This window comes from Sinohyriopsis cumingii, chromosome 1, assembly GCF_028554795.1.
Source record: "Sinohyriopsis cumingii isolate HCF-2022 chromosome 1, ASM2855479v2, whole genome shotgun sequence".
Lineage (NCBI taxonomy): Eukaryota > Metazoa > Mollusca > Bivalvia > Unionida > Unionidae > Sinohyriopsis > Sinohyriopsis cumingii.
In genome coordinates this window covers 122,905,864-122,929,932 of record NC_142961.1, presented here as the reverse complement: position 1 = coordinate 122,929,932, position 24,069 = coordinate 122,905,864, and the positions used below count along the sequence as shown (strand labels likewise).

The 24,069-nt window shown below is 39.3% G+C and overlaps 1 protein-coding gene across 2 annotated transcripts; it reads left to right on the top strand.

The window, feature by feature from the left end:
- Positions 1–1,419: 1,419 nt before the first annotated feature.
- Positions 1,420–24,069, top strand: LOC149807786 (uncharacterized). 2 transcript variants are annotated; one of them, XM_089970598.1, is made up of 6 exons: positions 1,420–1,827; positions 4,226–4,495; positions 7,658–7,961; positions 9,135–9,214; positions 20,111–20,308; positions 23,015–24,069. In XM_089970598.1, the coding sequence occupies exons 2-6, from the start codon at positions 4,366–4,368 to the stop codon at positions 23,074–23,076; spliced, it is 774 nt and encodes a 257-aa protein (XP_089826724.1). In that variant the 5' UTR covers positions 1,420–1,827; positions 4,226–4,365; the 3' UTR covers positions 23,077–24,069. The 2 variants fall into 2 exon arrangements, with proteins under 2 accessions (XP_089826724.1, XP_089826717.1); XM_089970591.1 differs by lacking the exon at positions 1,420–1,827 and adding an exon at positions 2,511–2,571.

Here is a 24,069-nt window from a genome sequence, read left to right as displayed (position 1 = left end):
CTTCCCATGTATGTGAAATCATCATGGAAAATTATTAGGTTCACGGATACGAGCATTTGGAAAAGAATGATTTTTGTGGAGAGACAAGGCTGTTTGATGAGGGTCCTTATCTACGGACCATAATTCAGAAGAAGTTTGAGGACGAGAAGAAGACATATGTGTTGCTCTCTATGTTAACGTAATGATGTTAACAAAAAAAAAAACACTCATGTGCCTCGAAAAGAGTTGCTTTCTTGCTTAAATGTTTTTTAGTGTGTTGTGTAGTTGCTTGTATAATGTCTATTATCTGTGTTATCTCTGTTCTACCAGTCCCGTTTCCGCCAAGCGTTCTAGGTTTTTCTCCCGCGGTTTGGTCCTATTGAGGTCAACCCTTTGCTACATTGTTGCTAATCGACAGTACCATGACGTTACCTTTCCTGTTCCATTCCTATTGTCCCTATATAGTCCCAATACGTTTTTGTCCCTCTATAGTCCCACCCATGTTAAAATTCCCCATGTCATGTTAAATTCCCCTTGTCCCAAAACGTAACCACGACCTTTTTGACTGGGATTTCAATTGTCCCTAAATGGTCACCATTCACTACTGAAAGCATGTCAATTGCTTTCACAGTTTCGTTCAGCGTTGGATAGTCAGCAATTTCCACTTGGGGCAGGTGTTCAGCGAATTCCTTAGACAGAGACATCTGGTCACATATAATGATCTGAGCTAACACTGAAATCACAAGGAATGAGCTTTTCCGCTTTTGATACTTCTGAAATAAGAGACTCTTGGTCTTCATACAATTTGTTGTTGAGCTCATCTGGGTTGGTCATAGTGGGTACATAAGCGTTGATGAGTGTTGCGTGTCATTTCCAGGCAGTGGTAAATTCACTTGCACTGGTCTGTCATGAACGTCCTTTGGGAGATTTTTGAGCTTGCTAACTAGTTGTGATTTGATGGCCAAACTTACACCAGCTTCATGTCGCTCCTTTTTTATTTATTACTTCGATCACTCCAATCTAGATGTTGAGTTTTACAGATTTCCGAACCGAAGTAAGTGAGCTCAAAGAAAGTATGTAGTATAATTCGTCACGGCATGTACAGCTGCTGTACACGGAATTTACAGCTGTAGTGCTTGCCACTTCCTTGCCTACTAAATATCAGTTGATGATTGAAATGATTAAGTGTTGCACATTTTTTTATATCCTCGATGGTTTTCGCTTTCAATAATGGTAGGGGGTTTCAGACAAACGTAATTGTATATATATATATATATATATATATATATATATATATATATATATATATATATATATATATATATATATATATATATATATAAAGAGAGAGAGAGAGAGAGAGAGAGTGTGTTATTGGATATTCCACAGGGTGTTTGTGATGCGTTTAGTGCAGTAGTGTAGTTGTTGCTAATGCTTGCACTTTCTTCTTCCAGTTGCTGCCGCTGGGGCTATCCCTGAACATCCAGTGGGAAAAAGTGAGTCGAGTACGCAAGCGTACCTCTGCCATTACATAGCCTCTCAAATGCCAAGACTCCTGCAGTGCCTCCACGTGGCAACACACGATAATTGGGCATCATTCTATCCCAGGCTGAACTGAAGGTGATCTCGAAGCAGCAGTGGTCTCCAGATGTGTGGCATGCAGGCTCACCGGTGTGTGGGCACGCCCTGGCGTCACATCGACCACTGTCACATCAATGGATTAAATAGAGGGACCCATATGTGACTGTACTAATACTTTTTACCACAAGCCTGCATCTAGATGGCCCTTGGACAAGTGGTCGTTCTCCCCAGTAACCAGGGCAGCGGAGGAGCCCGGCCGCATCCACGGTGACTAAGCAGCTAAGCAGTCCTTTTTGAGACAACATTGCTCACCCTGTACGGGGGGGGGGGGGGGGGGGGGGGGGCGGGTAGGTGTCTGGAAAAGTGACTTAGTTTCTGTCAGCAATTCAGTCGAGTAATTTGATCAAGTTTATTGCTAGTTTTACAAATTTCAACGTAACAATGCCAATAAATGGCAAGAGATATTAAGCAACCTAAACCGATCTTGTAAAAATATTAGTAAAGTTATATATATATATATATATATATATATATATATATATATATATATATATATATATATATATATATATATATATATATATATATATATATAAGGCTATCAAAGTCTGATATTTACTGTGAAAAATAGAACCTACAGAATTTAATGACATAAATAACATACAGCTGAAACATTATGGAAGGTTAACAACCATAATTCGAACAAAATCTTACGTACTCGTACATAATGTTACATTGATGTTTTATTTTGATAACGACGATGATGACAAAGGCGACAACGATACTACCATTATTATCATTTTCTTCATCCGATTCCTTTAAATTTACTTCCATGTTTTCTTTGTTTCTTGCTCTTATTATTATTATTATTATTATTATTATTATTATTATTATTATTATTTGTCTTTTCCTTTATCTAAACCTTGCTTGCGAAATATTCCGTCACCGCATTTCATTCCGTACTTCGATGAGCGTACTAACTTTCGGTTTGAGGAATGGAGAAAAACGAGGGTATGTTAAAAAAAACAGTAGAGCTTTAGGGAGTGGATTGAAGTTCATCTTTGAAGTCTTTTACTATAAATGTAAAAGCAGAATATTTTCTTTTCATGCAAGATGGTATAGTAAGGTCAAATAATCAATATTTGCGTGTCTGAGTATCGTAATTGTCTAGGGGTGAGGGTGCTTGCTGTTTACAAGTTGTGGTCGATTAAGTATATCGTAATCTCTCAATGTGTAAGGCGTTTAAAAGTTGCTACGAGTTCCAGCGATAACAGTAAAGCTTAATTCTGTTAAATACACTTGATAGTATGGTTTCACAGTTGTAATTTTTGTAACGAAATTCGGAATGAAAACTGAATCAATTCATTTTCATTTTCATTTATGCAATATAACAGAATTTAGAAAGTCGTGTAAAAGATTTCCTGAGTATGTGTGGTATTTAACCGTAATGGTGGTAGTGGAGCACTAGCTCCATACATCTCTGGTAGAAGCAAATTGGGTACATTCTGAGCCAGGTGTGATGTTTGTGTGAGTGTGTGTGTGTGTGCGTACCAGGTCTTTATCACATATTAAAAACATAGTGCCTATATAGTGTTCGTAAGTTAGGTATATTAGTATCTAGTTATTTTACTTAGGTACATGATATAGAATTTACTTTGATCTGGTATATGTTTTCAACCCAGGACAGCACACCCCATATAATACTGTGGAGTAATCTCACAGGACCACCATCTGATTTTGATATATATTTGTCAGACTGCTGTTGCCCCATTATTATTATCACATGCAACCCCCTCCCTTCCACATCCCCGATAAAAATAATACATTTGGTCCCAAGTCTAGTACACTTGGTCAGTGGATGAGTTGACTCATTTTTGTACTTTTTTATTTGTGAATTGAGTCAAGTGAACTATAAATCTAGAGTGACTGACATGGCCAAAATTTGTAATATAAACATAAATCATTACTGTAGAGAGTATTATGCGGTCATTAGAGTTTAGTTTCGAAATACGAATAGTATATGTGTACCCGCCAATATATGGAACATCAATAAGCACAGCAATGGTGGAGAAACAAGTCAAAGAGCAGCATACTTCTTTCAAGCATTTGAGAAATGTTTTTTTTAGGGGATTAACAATTAATTCATTTTGGGACATGTATCCCAAGATTATGGGATTAATAGTTATTTATGGGATTAATAGTTAATTAATGTGGGAAAAGTTTCATTAGGGGATTAACAATTAATTTATTTGGGACATGTTTCATTATGGGATTAACAGTTAATTAATGTGGAAAATGCTTCATTAGGGGATTAACAATTAACTCACAAGACTCTTTGCGAAGCACTACTTGACCATCCAATGTTGTAATGGTCTTAAATTAATGTTTGTCACATTGAAGTCATTGTTTTATTTTCTGAAATTTATTACTGTAATTTAGGTGTTTCAAAGCTGTTTCATAACATTGTGACATATTTTTAATCACAAGTAAATTATTTCATAAAGATTAACATAGTTGGTGTATTAACTTAAAATCATTTATTTCAAAATATGGTAATCTATTCAAATTTTTAAAAAAAATATTCTTATGCAGCTGCATGTTTCTACACTATGAATGTTTTTCATTAATAATCAGGTGTGGTAATCAGTGTTCTTTTTCTTCGCAGTGTTCAAGAAAAATGTACTAAAGCGCTTATATGGAGATGATATAAATGTTACACCTGGTAATGACTTTGATGCCACAGATATACCAGAGAGCATCATCAAGCAGGGTCAGAGACTACTGACAGACAGTCAGCAGGGTGATATGTCTACTGCTGCTGTAAAAATGTACACAGTTTCTCTGCCACCTGCTGGCTATAGGTTGGAAGAGAGGGAAGTAACAGGGGAGACAACTAATGAGGGTGATTCACATACTGGAAGTGAAGATTCAGGAGGTAAATGTCAGAATTTGGGATATACATTTATATTGTAGAAGATAAAAAGCACCTTGAGAATTAATAGTATGCCAGTGCAGTTAGTGTAAAGTGCCTTTCTGAGCTGGGTTGATCTGATGGTAGGATTTGAACTGGCTCCTTTTCATTTCTGTGTGTTACATGCTAACCACTGATTAGGGTTTCATGTCATTGACAGCAGAGCTCTCAGAAAGATTTTGAATGTGAATGTCAAATAAACAAATGCAGATTTTTTCAACATTTGATCCAGCATAAAGCTTCTGCAGATCTAGTTGGAATACAATGAGTCCAGATCCAAATTGGAATACAGAGAGTTCAGGGTGTAAAACTGGTTATCCTGGAAGGAAAGACTGTCACAACAAAGAGCCTTTTGTAAAAGATGGAATACACCATGGAAATTCAACCCATATTTACAAAACATTATGAGAGTAAAGCAATATTTAGGTTAATAGACGTTTACTTCATACTAATTTTACTAAATTATTTCCTGATATAATGTCTTACTGAAGTGATAGATGCTAAATGCAGGCTTGGTTACTAGGGTAAGTAGATCAGATTTTTACAATGTTAGGATTGCATCTAGTAACATACGACTGCAGTTCGTACACAGTTTAAGGAAATCTGTTTCAAAATTGTCTCCTTGCACACAGTGGCACAAAAAAATAATCATTTTTTTAAATTATGCATGCAGTTCTATCTTTAAAAATTAATCTATTAATGATGTAATTGTCAGAGGATGAGTTCTTATTGGTTGATTACTTATGCATGCCTTTTGTCCTTGACTTGCCATGTGACAAAATGGAGAAACAGTCCAAACTTACATGCCTTTTGTCCTTGACTTGCCATGTGACAGAATGGAGAAACAGTCCAGACTTTCATGCTTTTGTAATTTGTACTGAAAGATAATAGCAAAGAAAAGTATGAATGTGTTTAATGGGGAGTTTACCTGGAAATTGAAGACACACTCACACTGATGATGATAGTTTTAGTGTCATCAGTGAGCACAATGACAATGGTGCAACAACAGCAAGTTAAAAAAGATTCCTTAAATGAGAACTGGAAAATATATCTCCATTGATATAATTTTAAAAAAAGGGTATGTTTCATAAATTATGTTTGAAAACTGGACAAAATCCTTTTACCTGTGAAAGGCTAATCTAAAAGTTCTACACTGTAAAGTTACCTTCTAGGGTCCACACTGGACTCCAGTCTTTTATTGGAAGAGATTTTTCTCTGTGATAAATGTATCTGAAGTAGTGGGAAATTACAGAGGTGAGTGTAGATAGATCAAAGTTCATAATCTTCAAAAAGGTCACTTAAAAGCAGTAGTTATGCCTAACAGTTGAGGCAGATATAAAATACAAGGACTATTCAATGCACATTATAAAGGTTTCATTTAAAAAAATTGTTGTATGGCTGTTTTTGCTAAAAATGGTAACCTAAAACATGGGTTACACACCTGGCAGATTGTCACACAATAATATTGATTGTGTACTCTCAGACCATATTAAACATAGTCATGTTTATAAACAACACTATCTTATGGAGAAAAATTGAGATGATGACCTATCTTGATACTGATATATGCAAGTGACCAGTTGCTTGACTGTATCAGCAGGTGTCATTCGCATAGTTTCATGCTTCTTGCCCATGGAAAACTATCATCATTGGGCAGTTCATAGTTAATTATTGTAGATGTGATTAAAAGGAAAAGGGGAGTCAGAAATAAACAACCACCATTCCATGGATTACTTCATTGACTGTGACAATAGCTGTAGTGATTTTGTGTTGAGTGTCATTTTATCATTTTTTGGGGAGAGCCCATTAGGCTAATTTGTGTAGGTAAAATATGCTTAAGTGGTACAACCCAGTTTTGTTTATAAACCCCCATACATACGTTGCACATATGCGCATTCCAGATATTCCCAATTGCATTTGCTGGACATTTATTTTTTAAAGAGAACAATGTAGAAAGATGTTTGTGGAATTTCATGTAGAGACAATTAAGTTTCTTTACTTTTGGTTTTGTGGGTTTAATGGCATTTTTCAGCAAATGATAGGCAGTGCATGGCAGCCATTTTATTTGGTGGAAAAACCCCCAGGAAGCCCCACCCCACCCCCCTGAAAAAATATTGACTTATAGGAAGCAAGCTTTCTCACGTAACCACATTGGTTGAGTCGAGACTTTTGAACCCATGTGGACAGAAGTGATGTTGTTGTAGGGTTTAACACCATTTTTCAGCACAAGATAGGCTATATATGGTGGCCAGTATCAATCGTGGAGGAAGAACCCAGGAAAACCCCAGAAAGAACCACTGGCAAGCTTTCTCTCATACCCATATTGGCCGAGCCTGAGACTTGAATCCACACAGACACTTGGGACCTATGGACATAGGTGAGATATGAGTGATCTGTACAGGTGAGAACCTTAGACCACTCATCCACCCAGGACCCTTAAAGATGCTCAGTGGCGTAATCAAAGTTGTGAAAAAGAAAATAACTATATACTTATACTTAATTATAAAACAGACTTGAATTGTATAATTTTTGGCACTATATTGGTTTATTCTTGAGTTTAGTGTTATCATTCCACAATTAGTTTTCTCTGAAACTATAATATTTTATAAAATGATTTTTTACTGTCAGAATTCTAAACAATAGAATTTCACCTAATATAGCATTTATTTTTTCTCTCTTTCTAACTAGAGTTTAGACTGCACATACTTTTTTCTTATATGTGATAAGTCCTGACACAATATCACAGAATATTATTTAAAAATCGTTTTGCGAGGAATTGATGTAATGTCAACTGTATAATAATGACAAGGGCAGTCATTCAATGATAGTGTTTTCTGATAATGCCAGGAAATAAGCTTCCATACCTCATTTATCTAGACTTTTCTAGCTGTAGAGTGTTTAATCAATTGGGAAAACATAATGACCCAACAAATTGATGGGATAATTATGATCATCCTATATTCAGTGTCAGTTTAGCAAACAGTCATTTGAGTTTATTTCTTAGTCATATCCAGAAGGTATAGTTTTTTTTGGATCTCTTTCACATGCATGTATTTTGAACATGGTCAGTTCATTTTTTCTGCCGTGAAGTATCAGTTGTTAAACCATTTTACTTGGTTTATTCAGGGGAGAGAAGAGGAAGGAAACACAGAAGGAGGGGAAAAGTATTCAGATCTAAGGAGGTTATATCCAGATTGGGAACTGAAGGTGAATCAGACAACCAGACCCAGACTGATGAAACAGAGAAGCAGCTTACAACAGGGAACCAATCAGACTCCTCTGGTTTGACAAAGAATCAAAAAAGAAAGCTGAAGAAAAAGAGAAGAAAAGAGAGGGAGAAAATGCAGAGTGCTTCACAGAGAAAGGAATTTGTTTACACTGAGGCAAATCAAAAAGAGGAAGAAGAAGATAATGAAGTGGAGAAGGAAAGGTACCAATATAATTATTACACTGCATCAGGGACAGAGCACATACCACATGTACAATATTCTGTCAAATAGTTGCACCTAGCAGTCAGTGAGAAGGGTGTACATGTGTGAGACCCCAACAGTTAAATGTGTCTTTTTCTCACTGAGTGCTGTTGTTGGTATTTTACAGTTCTCATATACTGATGTGGTCAACTCAAGAGAAAAATAGAAACATCACTCAGGGTCTGGGAATTTAACATTTTATGTGCTGATGTAATTTTCTGGACAAATTATAAATGTTTCGTTGTGTAGTTTGTGGATTTACAAAGGACCAAATGGGATGGAATTGCAAGGTCAAGTATTATTTTGAATGTGTCTATTTATAGAAATCTTTTTTGTATCATTGGGCAGTTAAAAGATGTGAATTTCACTATCTTGATTGAATTCCCTTGTTAGATCTTTGTTAATCAAACATAGACTCTTGCTTATATTTAATGGAGGTGCACATTTATTGAAACAGGTATATTTATTCGGTAGAAAATGGTACATTAGTTTCAGAATTACAAAACATGTATCCCCAAATATTTTTATGTTATTAAAGTTTACTTTGCAGTTTTAGACTTCTCTTTCTTTTCTTTAATTACTAAAAATATTCAACCAATTGGCCAAGTTCAATATAGGATTGTGTAATGGATGTTGATGGCTCATAAGTTTTGTAGCTGTCAGCATACAAGTGATGGACTAAATATGATGTGTTTAAAGCTGCAGACTGTAGATTTCAACTCCAAACCCAATACCACTGCTGTACATAGTATTTCAGCAGCTATAAAGGTGACTGGAGAAATATATATGTCAATATATGTCAGACTGCTGGGAGCCCCTGAGTCATGCCCCAGAGTCTCGTCCCTATACCTCGGGGAATTAGCTTCAGGATCCTAACATAGATACTAATGAGATTCCCACCCCATTACCATAAATACACCTCCAGGGATTGAAATAAAAAATGTATACATGACGCTTATATTTACACAGGGATTTATCTCTATCCCAGGAAATCACCTTTAGGCAAAAATGTTTTTATATATGACTTGTAACATTCATGATTGTGTCAATGTATAAGTCAAAAACAATTAATTAAAAACTTAATCAAAATTAATGTAATACTTTGTTTTAAAAAAACATTATTTTTTTTGCAGGACCCCTATTCTTAGAGCAGAAAAGTGTGAGGATGTTCTGAGGTTTCTGTTTGCAGTGTGGGAGGTATACAAAGCTGAATGTAAGTATGGATTGTCAAGGGTAAGATTTACTATATTTTACCATATTAAAGAAAAGCAAAAAATCATACAACAAATTCATAAAATTTATTGTGTCTTGATTATTTAGTTTTGTCTGTATTTCAAAGAAGACAGATATTTATTTATCTAGTGATAATTGGCACATCAGTATATTTTACTTATATTTACACCTACCCATACCAACACCCACCCCCTTTAGCTGGCTTCTGGTTTAGCATAATTAGGTAATTGTGAATAAATCTGTGCAAGACAAAAAGTATACTGTCTGTCAGATCAGGTGCTTTCTAATGCCAGCATTGTGCATTTGATTATTAAGAATAAGTTGGATATAATTTTGCTGTCATGACCAATAGAAAAATTTGGTTTATTGATATCCAGATCATTACATGTTAGAGTACTTGTCAGGTTTATAGATCCACATTTCTTTACATGTATGAAATCCTCCAGCTTTGTCAACCTATCAGTCTCCCAGTTTCAGATTGTATCCATCACTGCAGTTCTAACATTATTTCACTGAGAAGGATGCGAAGTATCATCTTGAAATATTATATAACCACAACGGGAATGCTATCGTGTTTATGTTTTATGTTATCAGTTTACATTCAAATGTGTAACTGAAAGAAGTTTTGGAACATTTATCATGTGTTGTGTCATGTTTACCCCGACCCAGAGTAGCCCAGTTTGAAACATGTATAATCAAGGTAATTCTGACGGGTCATTGTTGATGTCGAACATTGCCGAAGGCTAGCACTAATCCGTTATGTAAGATTGTTGTGGCTAGAATCGAAGGACCGGACATTGGAGTTGCACACAGCCAATTATCACCTAGGTGTCGAAATGTTTCCAAGATCAAAAGAAATTGCCTGAAGAAGTGGGAGTGTCCTAACGTCTTTCCCCTGCAAACAGACAGACAGGTTGAACTGGCCGCTAAGACGATTGGACAGGGGCACAGCGCCACCCAATCAGAATCGAGATGGGGGGAGACCTTGATTTGGGTAGAATGATATCCCTACGTTTTCCGGCAAAGTTAGTTCGCTGAGAGAAATTACCCAGAGAAGAGGTTAGCGTAACTCCGAATAGCCATTCGTTATTGGCGGGAAAATCTTAGAGCGGGAAGGTCTAAGTACAGAAAGCTTCAAAAGGTCAGTAGATATTTGTTCGGTCTTTGTGGAATGCGACTGCATTTTAATTGTAGGTCGTATGTATACTTTATTAGTACTAGAATCGTAGTACGAAGAATTACTTTGTTTTGTTAATATGTTTGCATATTTTGAAGAAATGAGTTGATATTTGTAAAGAATTATATAGCTTGCCAGCCGTCGTAAGAGTTAATATTGTAATTTACTATGTGGGTATTTTATAGTAGACTAACACATATGTTCATATGATTATAGATTTTGCCATTGTTGAATATTTGTAATGTACAGACATGCGTCTAATTTTGTCAGATTGTAGTACGATGAGATTAAATATATATGTGTATATACTGACGTGACGCAGTGTATTGATGTCTGTATAACAATTCGCTGATACTGTGTTATTACGACATTGTTTACCCAGCAAGAAGTGTGTGGGAATTTCGATGTGTATGCATGCGTGGCCGAAACAGTGACAGCTATCTGATGGTTAATTGTCGATATAGTGTGAGGTGAGGTTCGATTAAACATTTGTTAACGCCTTGTGGTTTTTCACAGGAAGCTTTGAGGGACAGACCAGTTAAAGTTTGGTCCCGTAGTCTCGGATAGAGAGACGGAGGAAAGGAGAAGAAAGGAGAGAAGAAAGGTGAAGTGAAGTCTGGAGCGAAGTTGGAGGAGATAATAGAGAGGGAAAGGAGAAGTTGAAGTCTGGAGCGAAGCTGGAGGAGATAGTAGAGAGGAAACAGAGACAAAGAAGGAGTTAGAGGAACGGAAAGAAGGAAGAATCAGCGGGAAGAAATAGATGAGTAGATGAAAGGACAGGGGGAAAATCAAACTCACACTGTAAATCACGGGATGAATTAGGCTGTCACTTGGTCGAGGGAAAGACGAGTGATTGGAAGTTATCGTTCTAAATTATCACATTTATTAAATTGTTATTGATTGAATTTCATCTTCGTGTTCTCTATAATTTAACCGTCGGCATTGCTGACTGGGGGCTCAGAGCTGTAAATCTACATCATCACTAATTTAACTTTCTAACCTAACGAGCCAGGGTGGAACTTTCAATTTAATTTAATTAAATTATATTGGGAGAACCCCACCCCAATACGACAGAACGTCACAGTGGGCGCTCCGTCCGGGATTTGAATTAGACGTAAATATTATTTTACGACCTAAAAGTTTATTTGTTAGGAAGTATTAGTGAACAGTGTGAGATATTTTCCATCCTATGTATTTTGAATTTTTATGATTTTCTCATCTTGTGTTTGTTATATTTGATATTTGCATGTTTGGTGGATCTTTAATTACTTGCAGTAATTGTGAAGCAAATATCGAGCAAATATCTTACCTGAACGAAATTAGTTGTTGTCGACAGGTAAGTATTTGGCTGGGAACTTGTAATATCTGTCCATTGTTAGTAAGGTCGAGACAAGGTATCACTTCCTATTAGTATAACAATATGGCTACAGAAAGGCAAATGATCAAGAAGTACCGTGCCATGGGTTCGGAAGATCTCGGATATGAGGGAGATCACCTGGCAGCATTTATTGAAGAAAGAATCAAGGAATGGAAGGCAGAAAAAGCAGCGGAGAAGGAGCTGGCCAAGATAGCAGCGGACCGAGAGCTGGCCAAGATAGCAGCGGACCGAGAGCTGGCCAAGATAGCAGTGGACAGAGAGCTGGAGCTGGCCAAGATATCCGCGGACAGAGAAACCCAGAAAGAGCTGGAGCTGGCCCGGATAGCCGCCGAAAGAGAAACACAGAAAGAGTTGGAGCTGGCCAGGATATCAGCGGCCACAAAAGAACGAGAGCTTGCTCACACTCTTGAAATGGAGAAGGTCAGGTTAGCCGCTAGGGACATAGATCGGGACGACGCTAGCACAAGTTCTGGAGGGACCGGACGACTTTTCATCAACCACCGAATGGTCCAGATAAGTATGCCGCGGTTCAGCGATAAGGAGGAATCTATCGACGATTTTCTTGTTCAGTTTGAGAAACTCGCTCACGCTCATAAAATTCCTGAACAACATTGGGCGATTAATGTCTCAGCCTTTTTGCAAGGTGCAGCTCGTGAAGTCTACCGCGGCTTAGCTGCAGACGATGCTGACGACTACAATGCGCTCAAAAAGGCCCTTCTCTGCCATTATCGGCTGACCGCCGAAACATATCGCAAACTTTTTCGGGACTCGGCGAAAAGGCAACGGAGACCCACTCTCAATTCCACACCCGTGTTCGAGGGTTATTTGAGAAGTGGATGAAGATGGCCGAAGTCGAACGATCGTACGACGGGCTACGCGAGGTTATACTCAAGGAACATGTCCTGAGTACTTACCGTCGCGAGTTGACAGTCTTTCTAGCAGAGAGAGAGCACCGGACGCTCGAAGAGATCGCTAATATGGCGGAGCGATACGAGCAGGCACACTCGAAAGGTGGAGGTTCCGGGGGTGCGGACCGACCCCGACCCACTGAGTCGCGCCGTGTGGTTGAGGTAGAGCCGGCTGTCCGTAACCGTCAGGGCGACGGGAGGGTCGGAGGGGGATCTACAGGTAAGGATGCCAACCATAGACCTGGACAGGCCTCACCCACGACAGGGGGACTTGCAGGTCGGCGAGGGCCGCCGACGTGTTACAACTGCAAGCGCCCGGGGCATATTGCCAGGGACTGTCCCAAGGGCAGGCAGACCCAGGTGAATGCCGTCGCTAGGAAGGAGCGCGAGCCGGAGGCAAGCTGTAACCCAGCCAACCTCGCGTCTGCTACTGTCAACGGAGAAGGTGCCACCATCTTGTATGACACTGGGTGTAGCGTCCCAGCCCTTGTCGACACGAAGTACGTTAAGCCCGAGGATTACACAGGGGAGGTAATCGAAGTTCAGCGCGCGTGACTCATTGCCAGTGGCTGTCATTGACCTCGATTCACCATACGTGAAGGGGAAAATTGAAGCTGCATGCTTGGATGGTTTGTCGCATGACGTCATACTGGGATGTCGTTATGTGTTGCCACAACCGAACCCCGAAACCTGCACACCGATGCCGGTGAGTGCTGTGGAAACCAGGTCCAAGAGTCGACAGACGGAAGCGAAGCCGATGGAAGTTACATCGACACCGGTGAGTAACGTTCTTCCGGCCGAGCTGAGGAAGCTGCAACAGGAAGACGCAACTCTGGCGCAGTTGCACCAACATGCTGCAGCAGGGACGGAAAGAGAAACTCCGAATGGCGGGGTGAAGTTCGCATACAAGAAGGGGATCTTGTATCGCTACGCCAGGAATGGTAACGAACACTTTAAGCAAGTCGTCGTACCAAAAGAGAAGCGAGGGGAAGTGTTGAAACTCGCGCACGAGAGTCTCATGGGTGGACACATGGGAATTGCCAAGACGCGTGACCGTCTTTCAAAGGATTCTACTGGCCAGGGGTCCAGGGAGACGTCAAACGGTTCTGTCTCTCCTGTGACAAGTGTCAGAGAATGGCACCGAAAACGGATCATCGACCCATCCCCTTGGGGAGTACACCCCTTATCGATGAACCGTTTAGACGCGTCGTGATGGACTTGATCGGACCGATAAAACCCGCGTCGTCGCACGGAAATCGGTATATCTTAACGGTCGTAGATTACGCTACACGCTATCCGGAGGCCGTTGCGCTGCGTAATATTGATTCGGAAACCGTCGCGGAAGCGCTGTTTGGGATTTGGTCAAGAGTTGGAGTGCCCGACGAGATCCTGACCGACCAAGGGACACAATTCATGAGTCGCGTGATGGCAGAGGTAAACCGACTGATGTCAGTTAAGCACCTCACGACTACACCGTATCACCCTCAATGTAACGGACTGGTCGAACGGTTTAACGGGATCCTAAAGAACATGCTCAAGAAGCTGTGCAAAGGCCGCCCCAAGGATTGGGATCGGTATATTCCTGCCATGCTTTTTGCCTACCGGGAAGTACCTCAAGCGAGTTTAGGGTTCTCTCCCTTTGAACTCCTGTACGGGAGGACCGTACGCGGCCCAATCGCCATACTGAGACAACTGTGGACGGACGATCACGCTGTGGAGGAGGTACGCACCACCTACCAATACGTTGCGGACTTGCGCAACAAACTGGAGGAAGTTTGTTCCCTCGCACAGGAGAACCTCAAGCGAGCGAAGGCGCGTCAGGCGAAGAATTACAACAAGCACGCAAAACCACGCCAGTTTGAAGTAGGGGACAAGGTGTTGTTACTGCTGCCCAAAGAACACAACAAGTTGCAAGTTTCCTGGAGGGGTCCATACGTTGTCACCGAGAAGGTCGGAGGTCAAACATATCGGATACGGCTACCAACGAAGGAGAAATTGTACCATGCCAATCTCCTTAAGAGATACCGGGAAAGAGAGACCGCCAGCGATTTTGTTATCACCACGATAGTCACTGAGGACGACGAAGGCGATACGGAAGGTGCCAACACTGTTCCGAGCTGTCCGTTAACGAGGGCTGAGACACCCTCGGACGTGGATTGCGACCCCATGTTGACTGCGGTACAGCGGGAAGAGATTGATACGTTGCTGGCCGGGTATTCCGATGTGCTTACGGAAATACCCGGGAGAACGTCGCTTGTCGAGTTCAGGTTAAAGCTGGTGGATAACCAGCCAGTCCAGCGGAAACCCTACCCCTTGCCCCACGCAAAACGACAAGTCGTAAGGGAGGAGATCGAGCAGATGATTGCTCTGGGAGTGATCGAACCCGCCGACTCTCCGTACAGCTCTCCGGTAGTCCTAGTGCAGAAGAAGGACGGCACCCATCGGTTTTGTGTCGACTACCGGAAGCTAAATCAGGTGACAGAATTTCAAGTAGAAATGCTACCTGACCCGGAACATATTTTCGCTTCTGTGTCGAAAGCAAAATATTTCTCCAAGCTGGATTTGTCCAAGGGCTATTGGCAAATTCCGGTAAGGGAGGAGGATAGGGCAAAGCTAGCTTTTGCTACTCCCGACGGGACCTACCAATGGTTGGTCATGCCGTTCGGGGTACAGAACGCGCCCAGCGTCTTTACTAGGATGATGCGGAAGTTGTTGGAACCCTTGCGTGATAGGGGTGTCCACAACTTCATGGATGACCTCTTGTTAGCCACAGCGACTTGGGGTGAACACCTCACTCTGTTAGCTGACGTTTTGGAGCGGCTGCGTCAGGCGGGATTGACAGCTCGCCCTTCCAAATGTCACCTAGGGTTCCGGACATTGGACTATTTGGGACATACCCTGAGCCAAGGTACGCTGTCCCCAGAGAAGTCGAAGGTGGAGCAGTTGAGAAACGCCGCACGGCCCACCACGAAAACTGAGGTGAGGTCATTTCTGGGATTAGCCGGGTATTACCGGAGGTATGTGGCCAATTTCAGCGCGATTGCGGGACCGTTGTCTGACCTAACCAAGAAACGTGCCCCGACTAAGGTTATTTGGACAGATGCGTGTGAGCATGCTTTCCAAACGCTGAAGGATAGACTGGCATCCGACGCAGTTGTCCGTCTACCGGATCTGACAAAAGACTTCGTTCTTCGCACCGACGCATGTGACACGGGACTGGGAGCAGTACTACTACAGGAATACGATGGGACGCTTTTTCCTGTCGCGTACGGCAGTCGGAAGTTGTCAGCTGCCGAGAAGAACTACTCCGTATCGGAGAGAGAATGCCTCGGAATCGTGTTCGGTATATCACGGTTCGAGCGGTACTTATACGGGCGGAAGTTCATATTGGAGACTGACCACCAACCACTCGCGTATCTCGCGCAGGCGAAATTGTCGAATGGACGATTGATGCGATGGTCGCTGTTCTTACAACAATACCAGATGCAGATCAGATACGTGAAAGGAACTGAGAACGTAGGCGCCGATTTCATGAGCAGGAGCGCTGGAATGGTATAGATCGCTGTATATATATATATAGTCATGTTCATACTCAGTGTGTAGTATCGCTATAATTTTGTTCTTTATTTTGTATATTAATGCCATTGCATTTGAAGTAATTTTGAGGGAATAAAATCCCGATTTTATTCTCAAGCGTGGGGGGGTGTCATGTTTACCCCGACCCAGAGTAGCCCAGTTTGAAACATGTATAATCAAGGTAATTCTGACGGGTCATTGTTGATGTCGAACATTGCCGAAGGCTAGCACTAATCCGTTACATAAGATTGTTGTGGCTAGAATCGAAGGACTGGACATTGGAGTTGCACACAGCCAATTATCACCTAGGTGTCGAAATGTTTCCAAGATCAAAAGAAATTGCCTGAAGAAGTGGGAGTGTCCTAACTTCTTTCCCTGCAAACAGACAGACAGGTTGAACTGGCCGCTAAGACGATTGGACAGGGGCACAGCGCCACCCAATCAGAATCGAGATGGGGGGAGACCTTGATTTGGGTAGAATGATATCCCTGCGTTTTCCGGCAAAGTTAGTTCGCTGAGAGAAATTACCCAGAGAAGAGGTTAGCGTAACTCCGAATAGCCATTCGTTATTGGCGGGAAAATCTTAGAGCGGGAAGGTCTAAGTACAGAAAGCTTCAAAAGGTCAGTAGATATTTGTTCGGTCTTTGTGGAATGCGACTGCATTTTAATTGTAGGTCGTATGTATACTTTATTAGTACTAGAATCGTAGTACGAAGAATTACTTTGTTTTGTTAATATGTTTGCATATTTTGAAGAAATGAGTTGATGTTTGTAAAGAATTATATAGCTTGCCAGCCGTCGTAAGAGTTAATATTGTAATTTACTATGTGGGTATTTTATAGTAGACTAACACATATGTTCATATGATTATAGATTTTGCCATTGTTGAATATTTGTAATGTACAGACATGCGTCTAATTTTGTCAGATTGTAGTACGATGAGATTAAATATATATGTGTATATACTGACGTGACGCAATGTATTGATGTCTGTATAACAATTCGCTGATACTGTGTTATTACGACATTGTTTACCCAGCAAGAAGTGTGTGGGAATTTCGATGTGTATGCATGCGTGGCCGAAACAGTGACAGCTATCTGATGGTTAATTGTCGATATAGTGTGAGGTGAGGTTCGATTAAACATTTGTTAACGCCTTGTGGTTTTTGAGGGACAGACCAGTTAAAGTTTGGTCCCATAGTCTCGGATAGAGAGACAGAGGAAAGGAGAAGAAAGGAGAGAAGAAAGGTGAAGTGAAGTCTGGAGCGAAGTTGGAGGAGATAATAGAGAGGGAAAGGAGAAGTTGAAGTCTGGAGCGAAGCTGGAGGAGATAGTAGAGAGGAAACAGAGACAAAGAAGGAGTTAGAGGAACGGAAAGAAGGAAGAATCAGCGGGAAGAAATAGATGAGTAGATGCAAGGACAGGGGGAAAATCGAACTCACACTGTAAATCACGGGATGAATTAGGCTGTCACTTGGTCGAGGGAAAGACGAGTGATTGGAAGTTATCATTCTAAATTATCACATTTATTAAATTGTTATTGATTGAATTTCATCTTCGTGTTCTCTATAATTTAACCGTCGGCATTGCTGACTGGGGGCTCAGAGCTGTAAATCTACATCATCACTAATTTAACTTTCTAACCTAACGAGCCAGGGTGGAACTTTCAATTTAATTTAATTAAATTATATTGGGAGAACCCCACCCCAATACGACAGAATGTCACATGTTGGTTTTGTATCGTATTTTGGCTTTGGCATGTATTAAGAGTTTGATCTAAATTCATCCATTTTAATATATATGTATTAGGGATGGACAGGTAGAGAAATTTTGCCAGCTACCGAGCTGTGTCTATTTTTACTGGATAGTACAGACCTTGGCAAGGTAGGGAAATTTTGCCAGGTCCAGGTACCCAGCCGATCCAGTCTTTACCAAGTAATGCAAAACCTGGCATGGTCTGGATGGCAGTGCTAGGTATCCATCCAACCCATCCCTGGTATGTATGTATGTATGCATGTGTGTGTGTGTGAGTATAAGGTTAGGATATTTAATGTAGCTTTAACAATTTTTCAGTCATATTGATATGATGTCTGCTGTGTGGCAGTTTATAGTGATGTCTAGCACTGGGGCATCACGCCACAGACATGTAGCATGATGTCCTACCCAGTCACATTATCCTGACACCAGGACAACCAGTCCTAACACTAACCTCTTAATGCTGAGCATCAAGTGAGGCAGCTGTTAATACCATTTTTAAAAGTCTTTGGTATGACTCTGCTGGTGATCGAACCCACGACTGACTGCATCCGAGGTGGATGCTCTAACCACTTGGCCACTGGATGTATATATGTATTTTATCAGTGGATATATGGATGGCTGGCTGGATGGAGGGTGGGATCTAAAAATTTGAAGGTGAAAACTGCTTAAACCTTTAGGAAGATAACATTCTTCCAAATAAATGTAAATATATAGTCTTAAAAGATGAAATTTCCAGATGTTAACAGCTCTTTAAACTGTAAATAAAAAGGTAAGATAAAGGAAAAATGTAAAATCTTTCAAATATTCTATCAAAATTTGTTCTTTAACCTGTACTCTTTTAAAAGGACCAAGATTTTCTCTGGTAGTATATAATCAGAAAGCTTATTAATTGGGTTCTTATCCAGAACCTTCTGTCTCATGAGATGGAAGTTGATATGCTGAACAAGATATTTTCCACTCTCTGTGGGCTCTGGCATCGGATGTAATCAAGTCAAGGTTCACCCTTTAGGAAGGATGTGTGAGTCATGTATGTGTATCCATGTGTCCTGGATGTGAATGGTATAACCACATCCAGTGTTGGCTTTGATATTCCAAAGATTGTTTGGAGAGCTTTTGTTAGACATATTTTGCCAAGAATATAGAAAATGACAATGTACCATATTAGTTGCATGTTTTTGAACACAATACATTATTTGCCAAATTAATGTTCTAATGCCTGATAATTTTTTTGACTTTTTTAAAATTTATTTTTATATGGAACTGGACACATTTTGAGGAGATCAGATGTTGTATTTTTGTTTGCTAGTAATCAAAGAGGCTTGTATTGTTGATTATTTACCATTTGACAGTGTGCAGGTGTAGAATTCATAAAATTGCGCAAGTTTCGAATGATATCCACTGCACCAGTACTACAGTTCCTGTCTCCATTAGTCACCTCTTATGCCTTATGGGAGGTTGCTTCATGCCTATACGAAATCCCTGAGTCTTCTAAGGATGGGTGGTTGTGTGTGTGTGTGTGCTATGAAATATAAATACATATCCCATGAGCCTGGCTTTAAGTGCTATTTTACTGATTCAAAAACACTGGACAAGCTGACTTCGGTAGGTGATACACTTATGGTACATCTCTGCAATCCTGGGTTTGATCTTGGGAGCTGAAACTTGCTTGGGCTGGTTGTTTTCCATCCACAGTTGGTGACTTACTTGATGGTTTCATGCACCTCATGTACCACACTCACACCACATGTTGCGCTGTCAAGAATATTTAATTCAAGTTGCAGATTTTCATACAGTTTTAAATAATCTGAAATCTTAAAAAATGCTAAGATAGGTTGCCATAGTTTCATTATTTCTCTACAAAACATGCAGTTTCTGTTTTAGGGTGGGTGATTATAGGATTCATTTGAATATTTCAAACATTGTGTCCTACCTTTATTTCTTATTAAATCCTTCCTGTATTTAGAAAATTCTCCCCATTTTTTAAATGTGGGGGAAATACCCCCACCCCTTCAAATATTCAGGTCAAGAATACACTCAGAAGACATAAAATTAATACAGTCAGCTACTTTATATTTTTAGATGAAGTGAAGAAAGACTTCATCAAGGTTCAGCAGGAAGAACCGTTGATGTTAGAAATTGAGGCTTTCATGAAAGAAGAGGAGAACACTAAGGAACTTGAGAATCTGTGTCGTATAAAGTCAGTCCTTTTACTTGGAGACCAAAATGCTGTTAGTCGAGAGCTTCAAGCTTGGAGGTCCTTATCAGATTTGCAGAATGGTACAGTAGATGATTCTCCAGCTTCAGGACTTTCAGGTCCTAAGAGGCATTATATCAAGAGTTATTTCCCTTTGGTAGGACAAACTTTACACCTACGAGTCATAAAAATGGAGAAGTATAATTTCACTCTAATCTGACGCTGGCAAAATTCAGAGACATTTTATTGCATTATCATTCAGATTGCTGTTAAAGTTGATGACTAATTTACATTGAAATCTCTACAACATTTGATTATTTGAAGACCAAATTTATTGTTTTTGCCCCATAAATGGAAAATTATCAGTTGTCATCCTGGCTTATAGCAAATGTCAATCAGCTATTACATAGCAAACTTTTTAGATGCCCACTGACCAATCTTATTAACAAGGCAGTAGTAAATGTTTATCTGATTGCATTTGTATAGGCATAATTTCATGACCATCTAGGTCTATGCACTTGCATTTGTGTAGGCATAATTTCATGACCATCTAGGTCTATGCATTTGCATTTGTATAGGCATAATTTCATGACCATCTAGGTCTATGCACTTGCATTTGTATAGGCATAATTTCATGACCATCTAGGTCTATGCACTTGCATTTGTATAGGCATAATTTCATGACCATCTAGGTCTATGTACTTGCATTTGTATAGGCATAATTTCATGACCATCTAGGTCTATGCACTTGCATTTGTATAGGCATAATTTCATGACCATCTAGGTCTATGTACTTGCATTTGTATAAGCATAATTTCATGACCATCTAGGTCTATGCACTTGCATTTGTATAGGCATAATTTCATGACCATCTAGTTCTATGCATTTGCATTTGTATAGGCATAATTTCATGACCATCTAGTTCTATGCACTTGCATTTGTATAGGCATAATTTCATGACCATCTAGGTCTATGCACTTGCATTTGTATAGGCATAATTTCATGACCATCTAGGTCTATGCATTTGCATTTGGATCTGATTTATAAACAGATATTTATGGAATAAAATGAATATTTAGAACTTAAAACAAATTTGGGGCATGAGTTTTATACCATTTTCAGTTTTTGAGGTAGCTGACAAGACAATGCTTCACACTAGAACAGAGTAACTCATTCAGGTATCATACTTGGCAAATTAAAATTTAAAGACATTTACTGTTGTCTGCAGATTTGTAAAATGAAGTCTCCAGTCAGTATTTGTGAAATGGTGTTTTAGACATTTATAAATGATGTATGGGACACACTATTTTAATAAAAGATGATCCGAAATGCATTATTCAGCAATACGTTAAACTTGTATTAGTTTAAAAAGAAATAGTCCTGAGAAAGAGAGGAATTATAACAGAAAATGCAAGTTAATATCTAAAGTTGATTTGGTCCTAAATGAAGAATTACATAGTTTAACCCTTTTCAGGCACTAAAAATAATTAAAAATATCAGTATGTTTTCAGGGCAGAATTTGATGGATACTTGGAAATATCTAGAGCCAATCAAAATGTAGCTTCTTAACAATGCAGACAAAACTTAATGTTTTTGTGCATGAAAGATAAAAGGTTATGATATCTTTAGTCATTTTGTTATTCCTTAATATCCTTTAGTATTGCCTATGTGATGTTCTTGGCCATTGATGAGAAGATGTAGTTATGTGACCTTAGTGTCATGTTGACAGTATTTGATTGGCTAGCTGAATACAAATATGCAACACTTGGTCTAATCAAATGCACCTTATGGAAGAAAAATTACAGTAGAAATTAACAAGAGAAACCAGTCTGAAAAGTAGTTCCTGAAAACGTGTTCTTTTGTTACATATAGGGACAAGGTTTGGAATGTATTTGAATATGGTAAATGTATGATGAAATAGGCAGATATGAGTGTCAGTGGGAACCATAGTCAAAGTCATCCAGAATTTATTGCTACACTTAATGAATTCAGTTTGAACCATTGTTCAGACTTTTACAGCCGCTGTCTTGGAACCATTTTGTTGACTCTGAATGAATGCATGCAGAAATCACTTGCTTTCAATGAGAGATATATTGTCATTGAGTTTTAAGTGGTGCACATTGGGATAAAAATGAGGAAAAGGAAGCAGTAAGGCTAAGAAAAAATGAGAGAAAAGAAAATTGGTGCAAAAGCAGCACAATTCTTTAAAATGAAAGACAAGCATTAAGGAGGTATGACTTCATCATTTTGATTGGCTGGCATATAAATGAAGAGGCCCATGTACACTTATTTGTCAAAATATCCAGGAATAGAAAAGCCTGAATGTACAGAACTTTTCAAATCACTGAGAAAACATTGCCTAGATCATGTTAGGTTTTCAGTCCTCAGAATGATACATAAGTGTAGGACAAGTGATATTTCTGTAGGACAAGTGATCTTTCTGTAGGACAAATGAAAAAGCAGGTGGTCAAAGGAAAGTTTGTTGAGACCTCTGTATGTGTGTGTGTGTGCGTGTTATGTGGTGGTCAAATTGATAATTGTGCAGTTACCAAATATTTTCTAATACTTGAGGCTAAACAAGCTCTTCATGGGGAAAAGAAACTATCTTCAATAAGAAAACACACACCCCAAAAATTTGAGACAAAACCAGAACTGTTTTCATATTTGAATGATAGGTGAAATCTATACAAAACATAATGGATAAATAATGGGAAAGAAAACCATTTCAAAGTGTCATATATATTCCATTAATGTATTTATCAGTTACATAATATTTCTTTTACTTTCAGATTGCCAAGAATTAATTGAAGGGTTAAGTAAATACTGGCTGAATGTAATGGTGAAAAGGTGAATGGCATCAACAAAATAGAACATTGGCTTCACATCAAACAAACGGCACTGTCAACAATGTACATCAAGGGAAATAAAGCAGATGAATGGGGCACATTTGTTTTCACCGGCAGAATGGTTGCCATTGGGAAAGGCTTCTACAGATGATGTCCGAATAGGAGGTTGAAAGTGAGATGGAAGGATTAGATCGACATCATTGATTCATTGCAAGAATAAAACCAATTGCCCATACCTGTGTAAACATGATATGGAGATCTGGCTTGACATAATGATGCATATAGCAGAGCAGATCAATTATTACAGCAATAGTCAGGGTACCAGCCCTAAAGTCAAATATGAACCTGAAATTGGACAGAAATCAGTCCACCTTTATACTGGCTTTTGAACAATTCCTCTGCACCCTATAAACATTTTAAGAGTCAGCAGATTTTACAGTTATTATCACTTTGTTTAGACTTAATGTTATTGTTGCCTTGTTTAGACTTTCATAAATAGACAGCTCTGCTGCAGGATACCATATGTGGTGCCAGGTGTACTATCACTGACCTAACCTCCATTTTTCCAGACACCATATTTGTAATAATTTTCAGTAGAAAAAAGCATGTCCAGACACCAAGTATATTTTTTTTTTAAACTGACAAAATGTAAGTGATACAGATTGGTACATAAATAAAGGAATCTTTTACCCCCACTGTGAAATGGGTGTCTGAATAGAAGGTCATCAGACTATGAAACAGCAATGATTATTCATATTATCATTTTGATTAATTAAAGGTGTTGGATAAAAAGCAGCAATAAAATCATGCAACTCATCATTATTCAGTTTGATATACCCAAAAGCCTGATGTAAACAATTCACATTGTTAGTAAGTCAATTAACATGTTGTGGTATAAAATGTTTTTAACTTTTATGCAGGTAATTATCTTCATGTTTCCTTTTCCAGGAAGCTAAACTGGTTGACATTTATTTGTAATAAAGCAGTAAACATCTCCA

Excerpts from the sequence above, each read along its gene's own strand:
- LOC149807786 (XM_089970591.1), top strand. Across the intron at positions 7,962-9,134 it reads AATGAAGTGGAGAAGGAAAG|GACCCCTATTCTTAGAGCAG; the intron begins GTACCAATATAA and ends TTTTTTTTGCAG. Across the intron at positions 9,215-20,110 it reads GGAGGTATACAAAGCTGAAT|ATGAAGTGAAGAAAGACTTC; the intron begins GTAAGTATGGAT and ends TTATATTTTTAG.